This window comes from Phocoena phocoena, chromosome 20, assembly GCF_963924675.1.
Source record: "Phocoena phocoena chromosome 20, mPhoPho1.1, whole genome shotgun sequence".
Classification (NCBI taxonomy): Eukaryota; Metazoa; Chordata; class Mammalia; order Artiodactyla; family Phocoenidae; genus Phocoena; species Phocoena phocoena.
In genome coordinates this window covers 23,292,263-23,314,804 of record NC_089238.1, presented here as the reverse complement: position 1 = coordinate 23,314,804, position 22,542 = coordinate 23,292,263, and the positions used below count along the sequence as shown (strand labels likewise).

The 22,542-nt window shown below is 35.4% G+C and overlaps 1 protein-coding gene across 1 annotated transcript in view; it reads left to right on the top strand.

Moving 5' to 3' along the window:
* The window catches only part of ITFG1 (integrin alpha FG-GAP repeat containing 1), a 241,383-nt gene that overhangs the window by 112,187 nt on the left and 106,654 nt on the right, over positions 1-22,542 (top strand). The window contains exons 9-10 of the mRNA XM_065898764.1: positions 6,063-6,157; positions 8,373-8,545. Of these exons, the coding sequence (XP_065754836.1) occupies positions 6,063-6,157; positions 8,373-8,545 (268 nt within the window). The remainder of the gene's footprint in view (positions 1-6,062; positions 6,158-8,372; positions 8,546-22,542) is intronic.

Genomic DNA, 22,542 nt, shown 5'->3' with positions numbered 1-22,542 from the left:
TTGGTGCAACCTTTCTGGCAAAGTTTTTCAAAGTGTGGTCCAAAGTATGGATCCCAAGGGGTGGGGAGAGGTTTTCTTGCAACTCTTTCAGGGGGTCCACAAGATCAAAATTACCTTCATAAGAACACTGAGATATTATTTGCCTTTTTCACCCTGTTGACTCTGATGATGATATGAAAGCAGTGGTGTGTAAAGCTGCTGCCATTTGGCACAAATCAAAACAGTGGCACCAAACTTTATTACCATTCATTGTATTCTTCACCACCATATACTCACAGTATTAAAGAAGAAAGAAAAAGAAAATAAGAAAAATAGTTTCTCTTAAGAGTGTTTATTGATGAAGCAAAAAATATTAATTTTATTAGATCTCAACCCTTGACTACACACCTTTTTAATACTCTGTCAGGAAACAAGACGTATGCATAAAACACTTCTGCACAGAGTATGGTGGTCGTCTTAATGAAAAACACCGGTGTGATTGAGTTGCAAACTGAACTACTTTTTTTTTTAATGTAATACCATTTTCACCATTTTTTGCTTGAAAAACAACTGACAGACAAACTATGGTTTTTCAGACTTGGGGATTTGCTAGCCATTTTCTCTATAATGAACAAAGTGAGCTTGAGACTTCAAGAAAACAACTGATGGGAAGGTGCCAATGATAAATTTTGATCTTTCAAGCAAAAATTGGAATTTGGGAAAACTTTTTATCTGCTACCATGAGCTGACAGCTTTTCAGTACCTAAAGACTTTTTTGATGAGATTGGTGGTGATATTAACAAATCTGACTTTTTTATATTGTGTAATGAAATGTTTCAGCATTTGCAAAATCTACATAACTCAATGAAACACTGTCTTCTAAATGTTTGATGTGTGATTTTACAAAGTTATACATTGGTTAAACACCCATTCAAAGTGCAAGATGGACTACTGGATTTTAATTAACAGAGTAAGAAATGTTCATTGAAACAGGTTTAGATTCTTCATTGCAAGAAATTTTTAAGAAATTGTCACTTGTTGAGTTTTGATCGTAGCATGGAAGAATATTAGAGTTATCTGAAAAGGCTGTTAAAATACTTCCTCCAACTACATATTTTCATATTTGTCAACCAAAACAACAGATTGAATACAAAAGCAGTATGAAATTCCAGGTTTTCTGTGCTAGGCCAGATAATCCCATTCTTCTCACAAAACGTCTTTGTTTTGGAAAACAGTTATTTTTCATGAAAATATTAGTTATCTTTATATGTGATATATTTATGGTTTGTATTTTCACTTAAATATATAAATATTTCTTAGTCTTAATTTCAAGTTAATACCCATAGAAATACCCACAGATATTACCCACATAAACAAAGCTTTTTGGGGTCCTCAGTCTTTAAGAGTATAAACGATTCTTGAGACTAGTTTGAAAACTGCTCCTCTATGGAGATTAAAATAAAAATTTTAATTACATACAATCACTGAATCAGTAATTTCCATTTTAGGAATTTATACTATAATCTCTCAAATATGAGATATTATATGTGCAAAGTTATTCATTGTTGGATTTTTTTGATTACCAGAAGATTGGAAACAACTCAGTGTTTGTACATCAGTAGAGAATTGGCTATATTGAGATATACCCATAAAATGTAATACTGTATACTATATATGAGGCAGATATAAATTTATCACTGTGGAATGCTCTCAAAGATATATTAAATCAAAAGCTGAAGGTACCAAAAAGTGTGTAGTGTACACTACAATTGTACAAAATTGTATATAGTATATGTGTATGCATAGCCTGTGTGGTGAAGGGTACACAAGAAAAACTGCTATGGTGGTTGCCACTGTGTAGGGGAGCTGGGGACAAGAGTAGGAAAAAGACATTTCTGAAAACCTGAATACTTCTTGAGCAGTCCTAAAAAATACAGAAGTACCTGTTCCCCAAATCCTAATATTTTTAAAATATTTTTCAGTATTTTTTTTCCCAAAAGTACATGTCTAATTACTTATTAGGAGTTAAGCCAGGTTAAAAATCTAAATCTAACTGATCTTAGTCCTACCTTCTTACCATTACATTAAAATCTCCATACACTCTCATGGAGTGGCAAGACGTTCACCAAAAACAATTATTTTATGTAGTAGTACTTGTTTCACTGCCATAATGAGTTGACCTGCCCAAGAGGTACAAAAATTTGCAAAAGGTGACTTGGATTTAGTCTCAAGAGGCTGGAGCAAGATACATGCTGAGTCCTAAATGAATAGTAGAATTTGATTAGCAAATGAAGTTTGTCGTTAATGGAGGTGCATGATTAAGACAGAAATAGGGTACGTGTAGCACCCCCTGGTGTCAGTGGAAGACCAGCGTTTCAACCAGGGGGCTTCAACCAGAGGGCTTATGAAAATATGCATTGCTGTGCCCTACCCTTAGAGGTTCTGATTCATTAGATCTGGACAGAGGCATAAGAATCGACATTTCTAACAAGTTCCCAGCATCCAGGTGATGCTGAGGCTGTGGGACTGGGAACCACACTTTGAGAATCACTGCATTAGAGAAATTGTGGTTTACAGAGTTGATGGGTAATCTGGGGCCAGAACAATGAGCTGTAATTTGCTTAAGCAATACCACAGGTCATTTAATTTCATGAGACTGAAAGTGTTATGAATGTTTAAGAGGAAACATAATATAAATGTGACCCTTTCTCATGTATATCTTCTTCTTTGTCCTCTGCTTAATTAAAAACAGAAAAATTATTATACCAAAATTCATTATAATCCATTTTTATGAAGACTTGACTTTAGTGTTCTCTTGATTTTAAAATTAAAACTTTTCAGAAAATCAGTTTGACTCATTAAATCTAGCTCATTAAAATTATCTGTTTTAGAAGAGAATTTCTTTTGAAATTTGGCTAAGGTTAACATCAGATGGAAATTAACATGTGTTTAGTGTGTACTTTAGTCTCTACTGGTCCGCCATTCAAAAGGCCAAATTTTATACTGCATTTTATGAAATGAGTTAATGTGCCATTCCTTCTGTCACAGTTTCTGTTGAGCCTTTGAGAAGGAATTTTAGCCTTTAAGAAAACACGAGATATATAATGGGCTGAAGTCCTGAGGAGAAAGCAGTCCAAAGTTAATAATTCCTGGGACTTCTTTAAGGAATGTGTGCCAAGTTCACAGACTGGTACCTCTGTCAGCATGACATTCCTCTTAGTCTCATTGTTTTTCAGAGAATTTGCTTATTACTAGTTCCTAGCCTTGTGCCTCTGGCTCATGTGAAACTGATTTTTCTGAAACTACTTCCTTCTGTAGGTATAATAACTTATTGGAAAAGTAAAAGATTCCTGTAGGCCGAGGTTAAAAAAAAAAAGATACGCAGATTGTAAAAGACAAAGGCTATGAAAATATTCTAGGGACTTCCCTGGTGGCACAGTGGTTAAGATTCCACCTGCCAATGCAGGGGACCACCGGTTCGAGCCCTGGTCCGGGAAGATCCCACATGCCACAGAGCAACTAAGCCCGTGTGCCACAACTGCTCATCCTGCTCTCTAGAGCCCATGAGCCACAACTGCTGAGGCTGCGTGCCACAACTACTGAAGCCCACGCGCCTAGAGCCCGTGCTCCACAACAAGAGAAGCCACCGCAATGAGAAGCCCGTACACTGCTACTAAGAGTAGCCCCAATCACTGCAACTAGAGAAAGCCTGCGCACAGCAACGAAGACCCAATGCAGCCAAAAATAAAGATAAATAAATAAATTTATTTAAAAGAAAAAACCTATAAAAATTTTTTTTAAAAAAAGAAAATATTCTAGATTAAAGAAGGCTAAAAATAACGACTGCATGTAATTCCTACTCCTAGACTGGATCCTGTGTTAGAGGGGCAAAAATGCTACAAATGACATTATTACGTCAATGGACAAAATTAGAATATAGTACAATAGATAAAAGTATCTGTGTGAATTGATAGTTGTACTGTGGTTAAGAGAATATTTCTATTCCTAGGAAATACACACTCAAGTATTTAGGGGTAAAGGGCTATAATGTATATAATTATGGTTCGGAAAAAAACTGATTTCACAGATCAAATAAATGGGGTAAATTGTTAATAGGTCAATCTGGTTAAAGTGTTTACAGGAATTCTTTTACTATGTTTATTATTGCAATTTTAAGTTTATTTACAAATAAAAAGTTTTTTTAAAAAACATGCAGAAAAGTGTAACATGTAAGATTTAAAAGTTTGTTGCCTTTAAGAGAAAATTTCCTTTGCGTGTGAAGTGGGGCTCTCAGAAAGCTTTTCTGCCACTTACCCTAAACATCAAGAAAATAGCACTTAGAGTCAGCACAAGGAGCACATTCTCTGATAGAGTTCTAGATTTCTGTGACCATATCTATAAAATATTACTGATAATTCCTACTAAAAGGCATGATTATGATGTTGTGACGTGAGTTAGTTATATGTTTAACAGAAGTTAAACATGGCAAACAGTTATTTGCCAGCATTAAATATCAGCCAAGTCATGGTCAAAATAATTGTGGGAAATAGGAAACTACTTGGAAGAAAGATAAACTAGGAGAAAAGAAAAGTGTACATCAAAATCTAATCTGAGTATTTTGCCATTGGGGTAAAAATGAAGGGCAGAGACTTAGTAATTGCTCTTCTGATTAGTCCCACATTAATTGCAGTAAAATGGTTTGGCTTTTAATGAAGTCTATGATATTACTAGAGTCTGTTTATAAATCACACTTTGCATTTAATTCTCTCTTGGCTAGCTCCTTTTTTTTTTTTTAAACTATGATATATGTTTATGCCCTTGGAAAGCCTTCTCCTTTCCAAGTATTCCTGCCTAGAGTTGCTGTTTCTCTCTCTCTCAACTTTTCACAGTAGTCCAAATGTATATACTGTCATACTACATGTATTCTCTGTACTCTCCATTATTAATTCAACTATTTTATTTAATGTTATACTCCTCTAACTAAGCGTTCGTCATCACAAAGAATATTAACCGTGAGGATCATAAGTAATTAAACTATGAAATTAAATGAAAGAAATTCATTTTTCACTGTGCTATGCCTTTTACTTTTCCATGCTGAGGTCACCTTCCATTGGCTAGATTTTCATCCCACACAGCCTGAAATTTTTTTTTTCTTTGTGCATACATTATTGGAGACTTGATAGGCTTGTTATAGTTATATATCTCTCTTAATATTTAAACCTAGAAGGACTTTTTTTATTGTTAAACCTTATATATCCTTCCAAGTGAAGGTACTACCTCAGGCACATATTAAATGATAACATTAAGCCATTGCAAATAAATCAGTGATTAAAGCAACACAAAATTAGGCCCTAAATTTAAAAGCTTCATGACTACTCCATTGTGTGAATGTCCCCATAGAGCTTTAGCTCTGGGACATCAAAATCTGTAAACTTCATCAGGTAGGGGACAGTAGATAGGAAGGAGCACTAGAGGAAATGACTCCAAGTTCATCAGTAACCTCATCTCTAGAAGTCTTTGCAGAACATTGTGCAGCTGTTTAAAAACCAGTCAGTTGGAAACGACATCTGTATTCCCTTCATTTGCCTCTTTATTGATAAAAATGTATTGGTGCTTTTTAGAATCTAAGTTGCTGAAAGCTTTATAACTCTTGAATTGACGTTTATGCTGTATAAAAGAGACTTAAAAGTATGTGTAAAGGTAAATTATCTGTAAAGACATTTAAAATAAGCCACATAATAATGGGTTACTATTGCATGCTTATTTTTCTCCTGTGGCAGTGATGATAATTATGTAAATAGGTCAAAAGCTACATTTTTTTAATTGATAATTTTAACATCAAAGCCTGAAATGAGGAGTTTTTCCACCATTGGATAAATAACCACAGAAGAGTGAGCAATTTAAAACAAGACATGGTCCAGGTAATAGTAAGGGCCAGAATAATTTTTTTAATTGAATCACATTCACTCCAAAGCCATGCATCAGATTCCTCAGTTTATCTAGATTGATGCAGAGTTTATAAACAAATAGGAAATTTAATCTGCCATACAAGAACACTATTTTGTGGCTGTTTCTTTTTTCAGATGGAGATGGAAACATGGATCACTTATTGCCAGGCTGTGAAGATAAAAACTGCCAGAAAAGTACCATTTACTTAGCAAGATCCAGAACAAAGCAGGTATATCTACTTGTTTCTTAATGTAAATAGAGTTATGTTCTTGGAAAAAAATTTCAGAGGTTAGAAGAAGTATCTGAAGAATCAGAAAAGAGAAAAACCAAAAATAAATTTACTTCCTTATTTTAACTTAATGAAATGCATTTAAATCTATTTTTATTGGTGTATTGAGAAAAAAAGTAGTGGCATAATCATTTCTGGTTAAGAGAACCCACTCTTGATCCTGTTAGCCTTTTATATGCTGGGAATATGGTAAGACACACTATAGCTATAATAAAGGGTTATGTAGAAGAACATCATACCTATTTTCAAGGCTAATCTTGTTTTTATTTGTGATATCTAAATCTGTTTCATTCTCTCGTGCCAACTTTATACCTGTAGCTTGTAGGTAAATAATTTAGAATCTGTTAATCACAGCAGAGGGTTAATGTGGGAATGATAGGTTATGACATTGAGATTTTTTCCATATTGACAGCACCTGAATGGAAACCAGTAATATAGTAGTAGAATTAATGAGTTATATTTTCTGTTTGAGGGTAATAAATGATAGAATTACATTTTGATTTTTTTAGCCCTTATGGGTAGGAAGTATCACTTTTTATACTAAGACACTAAAGAAAACAAATCTTCCTCCAGTCAGCATTCTAAAAGCATTTAACTCTTACACCCATAACCTTTATTGCCTTGAACTTTTTTAAAGTTTTGAATCATTGAAAATATTAGGTCAAGTAACACTTCATCGTTGGTTCATAGCTGTAAGTAAACCTAGTAATTATTAGCCTGTCTTCAAGTGACAGACTACTGTAAGAATATTTTCAAATTACACAGTTCTCTCTGGGCAGATAAATGTCACAGTTCCTTTTTGACTGTTAAGAACGTCACATTAATGAAAAATATTTTACTTCTTAGACCTTAATACATTTACCTTAACAGAAATACTTTATCCTCATTAATAAACTGTCAACCTCTTCAGAAACTTGTGAAAACTTGGCATTTTGTGAAATTTCTCATCCTCTTCCAAAACAAGACCAGCAATTTTTTTCAGAGTCACATGAAACATTAAAACATTTTGATGCTATATAATACTCTTTTGCTTTAAGAAAGATTGAAAATTTTATTAAAGATGCAGACCAGTTTTTTAAAACAGCTCGTTTTCTGTAAATTTGTCTTTGTAGTTAAGCCACTTTTTTTGCTTTTTCCTTGGCAAACTATGCTTTCTTTGGATAACATAGAAAATGTTTGGGATATCCTATGTCCTAAACCTTTTTCAAGAGGCCACTTTTTATGTAGTCTGGCTTAGAGCTATATATATGAGTCACCTGCTTATAAGGACAAAAACATCTGTAGGCATGTTTGGCCTCCTGTCATTTCAAGCCAGCTGCACCTGCTTCTGTTTGGACATCTCCAGGTTATATGCCAGTATCCGTGCTCTTAGCTAATTATGGGCACATCTATAATTTTAATGTGATTATTTCCACTCTTCAGATTTTTAGTTTGCATTAGGTTATTAAAAGTAAAGATTGGGGAATTCACAAGAAAAAGGGATTTCCAAAAGCTCATTTTGAAATGATCCTGTTCTCTGTGTTCTCATTATAATCAATATAGAGATAAAGAATTTATTTAAAATGTAGCTTCCAGCTCTTTTGGTGACAGAGCTCATTCTCTGGGGCAGGTGGAGCTTGTCAGGGCTAGTGTTGTTTGGTAAGCCTCAGAGCTGCTTGGCTCTGAGAATGATGATTAAAGTCGTCATCATGTATAGGAGGCAAAGCAAGAGAACAAGGGAGACTGTCATGTTCTAATTCTTCCTGAGCTGGTCCTCCGAAAGGACATCAGTATTACATGATATTATAATTTTTTAAATATTCATTTGAGGTTGTATTTCCACTCAACACATTTTAAAATGGCAATTCAAGTATATGATTATCAACATCAGTTCAATCTTAAGATTTTGTGGTTCTGTGAAAAACCTTCTAAGGCTCTGTGAGCTAGTTCAAGGAAAGATGACTAGTGATAAATTTTAAAGGAGATGATTTTTTTCCAAAGTGTAAGTTACCTGTTTATCAAAGTAAATTATAGTACCCTACCATTTTGTAGTGATAAAGAACTTAAATAAGGTGATGCTTACCTTGAGGACTTTTCGTGGATCATTTGTTTTACAAATGGTGAATTTTTTTCTAAAATAACTATAAAATCTGATTTTTTTTCTCTTAATCCACAGTGGGTTCCTGTCCTACAGGATTTTAGCAATAAGGGCACACTCTGGGGTTTTGTGCCATTTGTGCATGAACAACGACCAACTGAAATACCAATTCCAATTACCCTTCATATTGGAGACTACAACATGGATGGTTATCCAGATGCTCTTGCCATACTGAAGAATACATCTGGAAGGTATGGAAATGAAGTCAAATGAGAAATTGTTGTGAAATATTTTCACTGTGATACTTTGTAGCTGAATAACACCTAAATATGGTACAGTTCCTTAAATAAGGAACACTGTGAGCTCTGAACTTCTCCCAGCTGCTTAGAATACCTGTTCTTTTTCTGTTTTATAGAACAATAAAAGGCTTATTTTTCATTCAACAAAACTTGATCTTTAAAAGGTCAAAATTTTTATAAGTAAATGACTCAGTTACATTTTGAGTCTGAAGACCATGGAGGTTAAGAGTTGAGCCTAGGCTTCGCTCTCAGTCCAGCCACTTAGCACCTGTGTGACCTTGAGCAGATTGCCTAAACTCCCCATCTGTAAACTGAGAGTAGTAACTGCACCTCTGTCATGGAGTTGTAGTGGAAATTACATGAGGTAAAAATTAAAAATGAGGCAATTGGCAAGATACTTAGCACATGCTGACTTTACTATCAGTGAATGTTGCCTTACTGTTGCTTGTTTTGTAATGGTGTTGAGAATTTCGACATGACAATTGATAATATTTGTAAATACAAAATTTCTGAGTATATTTATTGCATTATCAATGATTTTGAATGTTGTTGCTACTTTTTTTTCCTTAGATAGAGGTACCAGTAGCTAAACCAATATAGTTAAATTCACAATTACCCTGATCTTGACAGATTCCATAAATATGACTCTTTCCAAATTTTAATGCTTTATTATATTCTTCATATTACAATTAGTTGTATTTCTTGCCCCTTATTCTTTCTTGCCTCGTACATCGTATCTATCCATAATTTTTCTTCTGAGCATTAATTCATTTGTTGGCTCTGGAATTAGTGGTGATTCAGCTCCACATTTACTACCAGGCTCATGATGCAATATAACTTTCCTGGAAAAAAAATCAGACTATTGTTGATTTTAACATCAAACAGTGTTATCTAGAAATGTGATTTTTAGAAAACCACACATTATTAGTGACTGTCCCTAAATATTTATAGAAATTATAAAATGTCTGTACTTAAACTTTTCTAAGGACCTTGATTTGAAATTATAATCACTCTGAGTTGTGTTTACAAAACTTTCTAGGGATGTGAGCATCATGATCCTTAACAGAGAGTAGTATATACACTCATAACTTATGTGTGTGAAACAGATCTTATGTAACCAAAAGAAACTGCTGAGTTGAATGTGATTTTTATTCCTTTTAAAGTGGCACGTAAAAACAAAGAAATGTAAAAATTGCTTTAATTTGAACATTTACCCTATTCAGAAGAATAAGAAATTACATCTTAAATTCATTTAAGTGTGATTACTTATTCTTAGAAAAACATACAATTTATAGTTTTGTCATAAAAGTTCTTTATCAACATATTCTTCTTCAAACCATCAAATATTTAACTTACCTTTACCATTCAGTAATAACGATGATATCAACAGCTAATTCAGCAGTGAACAAACACTATGGCTCTATAGGAAACATAAGGTAAAAGACAGTCATAGACTCTTGATGCTTTTATAAAAGCAACTGTTTAAAACCCAGGGTTTCTTTTTTGTTCTTTTGGGATAGATGAGAATTGAAGGATAGATTTCAGTGCATTTCAGTGTTCATTAAATCACTAGATGAGAAATAGCCCTATACTTGAGAGATGTCTGTCTAGGAAAATTCAGCATAATATTTTCTTTGAAACATAGAAGAAGGAAAATAAGACATAGTGTACCTTACGATCCTTTTCTACTGTTCACTTTTGTTGAAAAGCATTTTATAATTTTTAACTGATTTCAAGACTGCTGTATTGCTAAGAAGTAGTACAGGGTTGCAGTTTATAATTTCAAGGGTTGCTACCTGGAGAATTCTGTCTCCTTTTTTCTTCAGGTTTTGAAAATCAGGTAGAGATTAACTACGCAGTTAAGAATAAAATCCACAGTATGTGTTTCATGAAAAGAAGTTCTGAAACCGTGGCTTGTTAACTTGTGTTTTTTTGTTTTCAGAGGAGAGTTGCTATTTGGCTTTCTGTTTGTTTTTTATTTTATGCTAAAAGTCTAATTGTTGAAAGTTAACCTTTAGAATCATGTTACATGAAAAAGATCTCTATTAGTGACATATATAGAGGCAGCAAGTGACTCTAAACAAAATAACACGGTCTGAGGTCAGCCATTTTACATCTGTGCCACCACTGACTGAAAGCCATGTTTTCTTCCCTTGGCTGTCCCATTACTACTCAGTTGCCCTGTGTTTACTGTCATCTTCTGTGTGTAGTCATGTTGTCTTAATTGTCTGAATTTTCATTTTTTTGAAAGAAGGCACACTTAGAATGACATTATTCCAATAGTGTGCTCTTAAGCTAATAATAATTCTGTTTTTAGAATTTTTTAATTTCATGTGTAAAATAACACTGAAAAGATATTTTATGTCCTAAGTCTTTAGTATAGAACTGAAAAACGTTTTTAAAAGGAACTGGAGGATAAATTATAACAAAGAATATTTGAGAACCATTTATCTAATTAAACTCTTGTCCTTATGGATTTCTAATCACTATTATTTCTTAATTAGCCAGTTACTAGAAAAACTAGTACACAAAAATGAAAAGTTTAATTTTATTTTTGCCCAATATGTGGTATACTAGAAATTTTATTTTATGCATATGTTAGAAAAAACATTTCTCTAAATATTCCCCTAGAAATATTAATGTCATAGGTAAACTTAAATACTAATTTTGAGTAACTATTAGGTTTCTATAGGAAAATTTGATAAACCATATTTAAATTAATATTCTAAACCATATTGTATGATTTTTTAAAATTCAAAACTAACATAGATTGTAATTTGCTCAGAATAAATGCGTGTTTGTTTAACACTGGTACTGTAGTCTAGAAGTTGTGTTAATGATTTACTTATCATTTTGTCAAGCGCATACAGTGCATATTTATTCCTTATTTTTAGCATTTAACTGAAGATATAAGAGAGTGACTTTTAGTCTTTGTTCTATTGCATATTAATCAGAATGTTAATATAGTTAAGAAAAGTTGTATTGTTATTAATAAATTGAAAGTGGATGAAATTGTAAGCAAAACCTCCGCTTCCAGCAGGGATTTATAGAGAATCCAACTCTAAAGTACTAAAAGAAAAAAAATTTTTTTAAACAAAGGATTTTAGCAGCAAAGGAGCAGATTCTGAGTATCAGCTGTGAGAGCTCCCAAAATCTGTTAAATGGCAAGTAAATCAATAAATGGCCAAATGCAATATCCTTGTCAGTTAATGCCAGGAAGCAAAGGGCTTTAGTTTATAAAGTGATTATCATGCATATTGCTTCACAGTAATTTCTATGGGGTGGTATTATCTTTACTTTGTAAGTATGGAAACAGTCTCAGATAAGTCAGACTGCTTGTCCAGGATCACACAGTTTCAGTCAGCACTCTAAGTTCACAGAATCTGAATCCTTTTTCTTTCCCTGTAAGAAAAAAATTTAGAAGGAAGTAGTATATAACCAAAAAAACACATTTTTAGCAGAGGTTAGAAATGATGATTTGGGCAGATAGTAAAAGTCTCTCTGACAAGAGAAAGAAGGAGCAAGCTAAAGACAAATGAATAAAGTCCATAAGTTTTCTGAGTCTTGCTGTCAGAGGAGATTGATTATATGCAAGCACGTGGCCTCTTATGTTAGTAATTTGGAAACCAGAGGTATAATTTGGATGTGTTGGTGGTATACATTCAGGCTACCAATATGAAACGATGGAAGATGACCAGAAGCAAGTCGGGATCTGGAACTTTGTCAAAAAAGAATTACTGGGGACTTTTGCAGCTATTAGCTAATTACCCATTCAGTTTAATTTGCATTTTCATCTTCACCCTCAGCTTTATAAAATAATTTAGGTTCACACTGATACCCTGAGTCACCAAGGACGGGTTACATTATATTTCAGATGTTCTGCTTTAGTGGGCAAAGAGATTGATAGTACAGATGCCTGTATCTACTTGTACATTTCAAGCCACTGTTGTTTTTCATTTTTATTATGAACTGTAACAAAGGGTTTCATATCATTTTAAATTAGATCAAATATCTTACTAATTTTATGTTTTATACTTCAAATGATTCACCATAATCTTTTTTAAATGAAGTTCATCACCATTTCCATGAATGTGAGAATATAACAGACTTCCTAATTTACAATAAAAGAAAAAACATTCCATGCCTATTCTGCCGGGGAATGTTTAGTGGTAGTTTGCAAAATACATCTTGGTAGGCTATGTCACATAATTTCCATCTGTTCAAATGTTACTGGGGAGAATAGCCTGTTTCTGACATTACAACCTACATCGCTAAGTCTTATGCTCTAAATCTTTAACTAATCCTTAGTTAATGAGTAATAACTCTGGGTAGGGAAGTTATCTGCATTCACAGCTTATTGAAGACTGAAGAATATTTTTGTTTAGGGTATTTTATAGAATTATACATAGGGGTAGAGTAAGGTTTTTGTAAAATGTTTGTTTTTCAAAATTAATAAGGGTACTGAATTCAAGAATCATATTCACATCACTTCTGGGTATGTATTACTTCCTCCTAAGCAGATTTTTATAAAGTCTCCAGAAGCTTTCAGTATGTGATTTTTTTTTTTTACATCTTTATTGGAGTATAATTGCTTTACAATGGTGTGTTAGTTTCTGCTTTATAGCAAAGTGAATCAGTTATACATATGTTCCCATATCTCTTCCCTCTTGCGTCTCCCTCCCTCCCACCCTCCCTATCCCACCCCTCCAGGCGGTCACAAAGCACCGAGCTGATCTCCCTGTGCTATGCGGCTGCTTCCCACTAGCTATCTACCTTACGTTTGGTAGTGTATATATGTCCATGCCTCTCTCTCGCTTTGTCACAGCTCACCCTTCCCCCTCCCCACATCCTCAAGTCTGTTCTCTAGTAGGTCTGTGTCTTTATTCCTGTCTTACCCCTAGGTTCTTCATGACATTTTTTTTTCTTCAATTCCATATATATGTGTTAGCATATGGTATTTGTCTCTCTCTTTCTGACTTACTTCACTCTGTATGACAGACTCTGGGTCCATCCACCTCATTACAAATAGCTCAATTTCGTTTCTTTTTATGGCTGAGTAATATTCCATTGTATATATGTGCCACATCTTTATCCATTCATCTGATGATGGACACTTAGGTTGTTTCCATCTACGGGCTATTGTAAATAGAGCTGCAATGAACATTTTGGTACATGACTCTTTTTGAATTATGGTTTTCTCAGGGTATATGCCCAGTAGTGGGATTGCTGGGTCATATGGTAGTTCTATTTTTAGTTTTTTAAGGAACCTCCATACTGTTCTCCATAGTGGCTGTATCAATTTACATTCCCACCAAGAGTGCAAGAGGGTTCCCTTTTCTCCACACCCTCTCCAGCATTTATTGTTTCTAGATATTTTGATGATGGCCATTTTGACTGGTGTGTGAGATGATATCTCATTGTAGTTTTTGATTTACATTTCTCCAAAGAAGATATACAGACTGCCAACAAACACGTGAAAGAATGCTCAACATCAATATGTGATTTTTAAAATCAGTTTTTACAATATAGAGTATCTTAATCAGGCTTTACTTTCATTTTAAACTTTTTCTGATTGTACTGTCTTATTCAGTAGCTTCTATACCTCAAATGAGGGAGAATACTAAATTAGCCCAGTATGATGTTGCAGAGTAAAAAATGATAAAATGCGTTTGAAATCTTATCCTGGATGACTCATCATTGAAGAACTCATACTGTTTCATCATGGAAGAACTCATACTGCTATGTTGACTAACCTTTACTCACAAACCAACTTCAGCTTCAGTAGTTGGAATTTGTAAAGCTCATGTTTTCTCTACAATATGGTTGCCTATTCTGCCCTAACGAATCCCTATACTAAAATGAAAAAGGATCCACTAATTAGTTGTGAGGGAAAAAATTATGTAGATGGTAAGTTAAAACACTGACAGTCTCTGTTAATTCTAAAAGGATGTATATTAAATATTATTTACTCTATTAGCAATCAATTTTAATCAATCTATTAATAATCACTCCCGCACTCTGAGTTTATTGGCATGATGTTGCATTCTTCTGTAATTTTCACATTTCCTTTGAATCCATAGGTGTTTGTAATGTTATTTGCCTTTTGTATTTAATTCATCAGCCTTAGGGCTGGTCTGTTTTATTATTGCATTAATGTCTGTGTTTTTGTTGTTATATTTGTTTTAAAAATTACTTTTATTTTCAATAAGATGGATTTTTCACAAATATTTTATTTCTAATTCTGTATTTAACTCCTTCCCTTTTTTGCTTTTTTTAGATTTATTTTTGTTTTTGTTTTTATTTCATTGAATACTTAATAGAATTTTCCCATTTTCTTAGTTTCTAATAAATGTTTTTAAGACTCTTTTCTAAGTACTTCAAACCACACATTTTGATAGGTACATATTTGATAGGAATTTGCAATGCAATAACCTTAAGAATGAACAATAAAATTATAGACTCAAACCCTAAGACAGCAATGCAACAAGGACTCACAACACTGCATGGCACAGCATAAGTTCTATGTAGTGTCTACTGTTATTTTAATTATTAGTAATATTATTATGTGGTCACACATGCTTTGATTTCCTCTTACCATTTTATGTTTGTATTCATCATTTTTTTCTCATTTTTCTGCCTTCTGTTTGATCATTCAAATTTTTCTTCCTTTTGTAGTTCCTAAGATAGTTTGTATATCATAAATTTCATTTCTGTTGTAGTTGTTACAGTTAAATGTTTAGTACATATATTTAAACTTCATTTTTTTAGTGAACTACTAGAGACAAAACAGTCCTTAAGACAAGATTTTTAGCATACGTTAAAATTCTCTTTCCCCTACCCAGCCCGACCTCATTCAGTGATATCATCACCATGTTGATATCATCTAGGATTTATCTATTTATGTATTTATTTTCACATTTTGTTGTGGCAGTTATTTACATTTGGCTACAAAGTTTACTAGTTGCTTTGATCACCATTGAACACTCCTGTCTTCCATTCATTCTTTGATTCATCTATTATTTTTCTGGGTAGAGTCAAGTAATTCTATCAGGGAGAGTCTGCAGCCTCTTTCTCTAAGACCTTGCAGGTCTGAAAATTTCTTTATTTTCCTCCAGCCTACCTGCTAATTTGCAGAGAATAGGATTCTAAGTTTATATGAGTGTATGCTAGTCTTTCCAGACGAACTATGTTGATAAATTTCATTACTTTATACGCTATGGCCACCAAGATAAATTCCAATAAGCATTGTCTATATAATTGATGAGTACCTTGCTAACTTTGACTTTACATAAAATTATACTAATATAAAGCAAAGTTAGCTTTTTAACTTTTGAATCATCAACATATACAGTTAACTTTTATAATTGGTGGAGAGGTTCTGGAACAGGAAAAAGCATTCTGGAATATATACTTAATCCATTTTATTTCATTTTAATCCTTCCTTCCCAGAATAATAGCCACAAAGTTTTATCACCTCTAAGTAGCAGTAACAGAGTTCCTTCAGAAGAGCAGTAACATGGAAGATTTTGAACTTCAGTTTTTGTAATTCTTACCAGCTGTATAAATTAAACTACTGGTGGTAGAAACTGGGAATATGGAATCAATTTCCCAGGCTGACAGAATTGAAAATGCCTCTCCATGAATAGGGTAAAACTTAGATTCAGACCTCTCTGTTATAGATGTACTTGCAATCAGTTATATTAATGAAAAGAGAAATAAAACACAGGTGAGTTTTCTTTTTTTTTATTGAGGTACCATTGGTTTATAACATTGTACAAGGTTCTTGTGTACAGCATTAAATTTCTGTTTCTGTGTATACTACAGTGTACTCATTACCAAAAATTTAGTTTCCATTTGTCACCATACACTTGATCCCCTTAACCCATGTCACCTTCCTCCCTCCTCACTCCTTCCCCTTTGGTAACCACTACTCTATTCTTTGTAGCTACATTTTTGTTTGGTTTGGTTTGACCATTTATTTGGGTCTTTTGTTTGTTTTTTATATATTCCATACGTGGTGGGTGCTTTTTTGCCTCTGTGTTGTCTGGGATCTCCTGAGTCATGAGCTCCATCACCACAGGGAGAGGGAAAGGGTAGGAGGGAGCCAGGGTCATGGGCATCCCTTCTGTGTCCATTGTTTTCTGGTTCATGAGCGCCAGCCCTGCAGGCAGGGGGTGGGGGGGCCAGAGTCGTGGGCACTTCTGCAGCTGGAAGGACAGGATCCTAGACCTTTTGCCACTGCTGCCCAGTTACCTCTGGGTGCTGGCACCACAGTAGCCAGGAGGCCAGGCCAGAGTCATATGTGCTACCTCCCCTGCTGCTACTGAGTTTTCTGGGGCTGTGGGCTCAGCTGCTGCAGCCAGGGGTCCAGGGCACTAGGGTTGTAGCTCCTGCCTTCACTGTCCCCCTTTCTCACCTCCTCTGTTAGTCCTAGTCCACCCACCTTTAGATGTACAGATGTGCGGAATTCTCTGGAGTCCTGGTGTGTTGGGCAGAGGCACCTTTGTTGAATTGTGGATGTTTTACTGGTTTTAAGTTGAAGGGTAGAACAAAGGGAGCATCTCAATCCACCATAATGCTGATGGCCTTTTTTTTTCAATTTTTGACAGCATTTATCCCAAAAGGTATTTTTTAGGGTGCATTGCAAAACACATGTTTCTTCCACTACATTGTATATCACATGAGGTTAAAAGAAAAGTTTATTTTTAAGTGCAGCTTAGGATAGCAAAAAAAAAAAGAGAGAACATAGACTTTAGTCTTCAGTTCAAATGCCAGTGCTGCCACTTAGTAGCTCTGTTTCCTACAGCAAGGTATTTAGCCTGTCTATATATCTATAAATCTGTAAAATAAGGATGAATATACCTACCTGCAAGTTTCTTGTGTGATTAAATGAAATACTATTCCTTCTCCTTCCCTCCAAAGCTTACCTTATTAAGAAACATTTAAACTACACTGTCAACAACATGAATGTCAACTTTAGTTCCAAAAGACCTATGACAGCTAAGTGATCTCCTACCACTAATAGACCACACAGATTGTCAGAGAAAGGACTGATGGCTATTTTATTCCTGTTAATTTTGTACCGCAACAGCTTCCAAAGGAAAATGAAAAAGGAAAATTAAAAGGTATCAGCAAAAAGTTTTCTTCTGTTGATTTCAGTAAGTGACATAAAATATCCCGTCTTTCCTGATACTCAGTTTGCAGCCTTTTCTCCCTAAAGCTGAGAGATTAAATGCTACAATGGGTCACTATTTTCAATGTTGTTACACATGAATTAAAAGAAACAAAACAAAAAATATAATAGGTCTGTGGTAGCAAGATCTATATTTTTATAGATAATTGGAATTATATAATTTTTGGTCCTTAATGACTGATTTCTTTCACTTAACATAGTGTTTTCAAGGTTTACCTGTGAGGTAGCATGTATAAATACCTCGTTTTACTAAATAATCCTCCAAGTATGGATATACCACATTTTATTTATTCAAGCTTCAAGTGGTGACTAGTACAATATTGTAGAAGAGTATCAAGAATGACAGTGAACTGCGTATTACCACAGACATAGTATCTCATAAAAACACAAATTTATTCTGTCACAATTCTGGAGGTCAAAAGTCTGAAATCAGTTTCACTGGGCTAAAATCAAAGTACTAGCAGTGCTGGTTCTTTCTGGAGGCTGTAGCTAAAAATCTCTTCCCTTGCCTTTTCTGACTTCTCAAGGCTGCCAACCTCCATTGTCAAAGCCAACAGTGTAGCATCATTGTATTTATTCAGGGTTCTCCAGAGAAACAGAACCAATAGGAGATAGACAGATAGAAATTGAGAGAGGGGAGGAGGAGGGATTGGGATTTTTTTAAGGAATTTGCTCACATGATTATGGAGGCTAAGAAGTCCTGTGATCTGCAGTTAACAGGCTGAAGACCAAGGAGAGCCAGTGTGTCGTTCCAGTCCGCGTCTGAACCAGGAAAGTCGATAGTATAAGTTCCAGTCCAAATTCTAGCAGGCTCAAAACCCAAGAAAAGTCAGTGTTTCAGTCCGAGTCCCAAGCCAAAAAAGAACATGTCCCAACTCAATGACAGAGTTCCCTCTTACTCAGCCTTTTTGTTCTATTCATGTCTTTAATTGATGGGATGAGACCCACCCACATTAGGGAAGGTAAATCTGCTTTAGGAATTCTACCAATTTGAATGTTAGTCTCACCCAGAAACACCCTCAAAGACACGCCCAGAATAATGTTTAACCAAATGTTTGGACACCCCATGGCCCAGTGAAGTTGACAGGTAAAATTAACCATGACAATCTTTTCTGATCTCTGCTTCCATTGTTACATCTTCTCCCTTGCTACCATTCTTCTACTTCCCTTTTATAAGGAATATTGTGGTCTTCTTTGTGGGACGATTACTAAGCTTACCATGATCTGAGACCCTCTGAGTTCCTAATGATTCAGCCTCATACTGCATGCAAAATACACTCAGTCCATCTCAACATCCCTGAAAGTCTCAATCCGTTAGTGCATCAGCTCAAGTCCAGAATGTCATTTAAGTCTCATCAGCTCAAAAGCCCCATAATCTCATCGTGTAAATTATCTAAATTAGGCACATGTAAGGCTATCAGAATAATTGATATTAGGGCAAAATTACTCTTCGTTTATGGATCTGTGAAACTAGAAAAAAAGTTATTTGCTTCCATAATACAGTGGTGGGACAAGCATGGGATAATAATTATAGGCATTGCCATTCAAAAAGGGAGAAAACTAAAGGAAAAAAGGAGTTATTGGTCTCAAGCAATTATAGAATCCAACCAGACGTACCACTTTTGTTTTAAGGCCTGAGTCTAATCCTCTGTGGCCCTCAGCTCCATCCAACGGCCTGTGGCTCATCCTTTTTTCCTAAAGGATAGTACATGTTTGAAACTGAGTAATTCATCAGCCTCTTTCTTTTTTTTTTTTTTCATCAGCCTCTTTCTTAACTCTAGAATTTTGAGAGTCTAACAGCCTTCTTTTATTTCATCCTCTCTGGTCCTTTCCATCTAAGCTGGCAGTATTTATGCTAATATAGCATTCTGAAAATCTTGGTGAGTCTCCTGCATGTGTCTGAGGAATTGTCTCCATCAGACAAGAGGCTTCTCTGCAAATCTTTCTTGGATAAACCCATCTCCATTTTTGGCTTCTGAGATGGCTAAAGGGATACATGAGTCACAGACCTAATGTCTTTAGGGGGATTCATGATGGAGTACTTTGATTTTTGATCCTTTCAAGGCATTAACAAAATATTGTCCATGCATGTCCTTGACATTTTCTCCTGAACATGTTTTCCTGACCAAATCTCTTAATTTTTTATCTTTTTTCAACCTGCATAGGCTGATAATTTCCCAAATCATCAAGTTCTGGTTTCTTTTTGTTGACTAGTCCTTCCCTCAATGTATTTCCTACCTGTCACACTTTTTATAAACAGTGAAACCAAGTTTTACCTTCAAAAGTTTTCTTCAGAATCTCTTCAGTTGAAGGTCTACATTCATCAGTTACAATTCTGTTTTTAATATAATTGTTGGACACAAGTCAGACGCGGCCATGACTCACGGGCCTAACCGCTCCGCGGCATGTGGGATCTTCCCGGACCTGGGCACAAACCTGTGTCCCCTGCATCGGCAGGCGGACTCTCAACCACTGCGCCACCAGGGAAGCCACCAGCAGAGCTTTTAACATCCAGTTTTCCACCAACAATCTATTTATGATGATTTAGGTATACTCTGTGAAGGTATAGATTTTTTTGATCATTCTTCTGAGCCTTCAGTCTTTAACATACATATTTCTACAAACAACAGTCTGTTCAAAGCAGTTTAGGCTTTTTCTATCATGCTCCTCAAAATTGTTCCAGCCTCCACTGGTTACCTAATTTCAAAGTCACTTCCATATACTTAGATATTTGTTACAACAGTACACCACTTCCTGCACCAAAATATGTATTAGTTTCCTAGTGCTACTGTAACAAATTATCACAAATTTAATGGCTGAACAATGCACATTTATTTTGCAACAGTTCTAGACGTCAGAATTTCTGTATGAGTCTTATGAAGCTAAAACCAAGCTGTTGCCAGGGTTGGTTCCTTCTGGAGGCTCCAGTAGAGAATTTATTCTTTAACTCTTTCAGCTTCTAGAAGCTATCCTGGCTCTGCTGAGGCCCACATCAGCAGATCTGCTGGCTCTGCGCAGATTTCCCCTCTGCTTCTGCCCTCACATCACCTTCTGACACTAACTTTGACCTCCTTCCTCCCTCTCATAAGGACCCTTGTGAATTACATTGGGCCCACCCAGATAATCACATAAAACACAGGATAATCTCCATACCTCAAGATCCTTAAGTTGATCACTTTTGAAAAGTTCCTTTTACATATAAGCTGAGATATTCATAAGTCCTATGGATTAGGATGTGGGCATTATTCTGTCTGTCACAGGTTGTGTATAGGTACATTATAATTGCTGGTATTTACTGAGCACTGCTGATGTATCCTGGTGTTTTGCTCAGAGTTTTAAATATGATATTTTGTATTTAATCCTTACTACTATCCCAGTAAGCTGTTACACAGTTTTACAGATGAGCAACTGAGGTTGCCACAGAATGAACTGAACACAAAAGATGACATATCAGAGATGATAGATGAGCTTTAAATGCTATGTTTTTATAACCTAGTGGAATAGCTAAAACAATCTTGAAAAAACAATGTTGGAGGTCTCAGACTTCCTGATTTCAAAATTTACTAAAAACTGTAGCAATCAAAATAGTGTGGTACTGGTATAAAGACAGACAATACAATAGAATAGAAAGCTTAAAAATAAACCCTGGCATATATGGTCAAATGATTTTTGGCAGAGGTGCCAAGACTATTCAATAAGGAACGAACCCTTTTTTCAATAAATGGTGTTGGGAAAACTGAATATCTGCATACAAAAAAATGAAATTGGCCCTTTGCCTCACACTATATACAAAAATTAACTCAAAATGTATCAAAGACCTAAACATAAGATCTAAAACTATAAAACACTTAGAAGAAAACATAGGGGGAAATTTTCACAACATGGGATTTGGCAATGATTTCTTGGTTATGACACCAAAAGCACAGGCAACAAAAGCAAAAATAGACAAATGAAACTACATCAAAATGAAAAATTTTTATGCTTTAAAGGATGCTATCAACAGAGTGAGAAGGCAGCCCACAGAACAGGAGTAAATATTTATTTGCAAGTCATGTATCTGTTAAGTGGTTAATATCCACAATATATAAAGAATTCCTACAAGTCAGCAACAGCCACCACCCTCACCCTTCAAAAAAAAAACAAACAGGCTTCCCTGGTGGCGCAGTGGTTGGGAGTCCACCTGCCGATGCAGGGGACGCGGGTTCGTGCCCCGGTCCGGGAGGGTCCCACATGCCGCGGAGCGGCTGGGCCCGTGAGCCATGGCCGCTGGGGCTGTGCGTCCAGAGCCTGTGCTCCACAGAGGTGAGAGGCCCGCGTACCGCAAAAAAAAAACCAAAAACAAAAAATAGGACTTGGATATACAGTCCTCCAAAGAAGATATACAAATGGCTAATAAGCACCTGAAAAGGTACATTAAGGGAATGTAAATCAAAACCATAATAAGATGCCTCTTCTCACCAGTTAGAATACCTATTTTTTTTTAATACAAGAAATTAACAGGGCTTCCCTGGTGGCACAGTGGTTGAGAGTCCACCTGCCGGTGCGGGGGACACGAGTCCGTGCCCCGGTCTAGGAGGGTCCCGCATGCCGTGGAGTGACTGGGCCTGTGGGCCATGGCCACTGAGCCTGCGCGTCCAGAGCCTGTGCTCCACGATGGGAGAGGCCACAACAGTGAGAGGCCCACGTACTGCCAAAAAAAAAAAAAAAGAAATTAACAAATTTTGGTGAGGATGCAGAGAAATTGAAACTCTTGTGT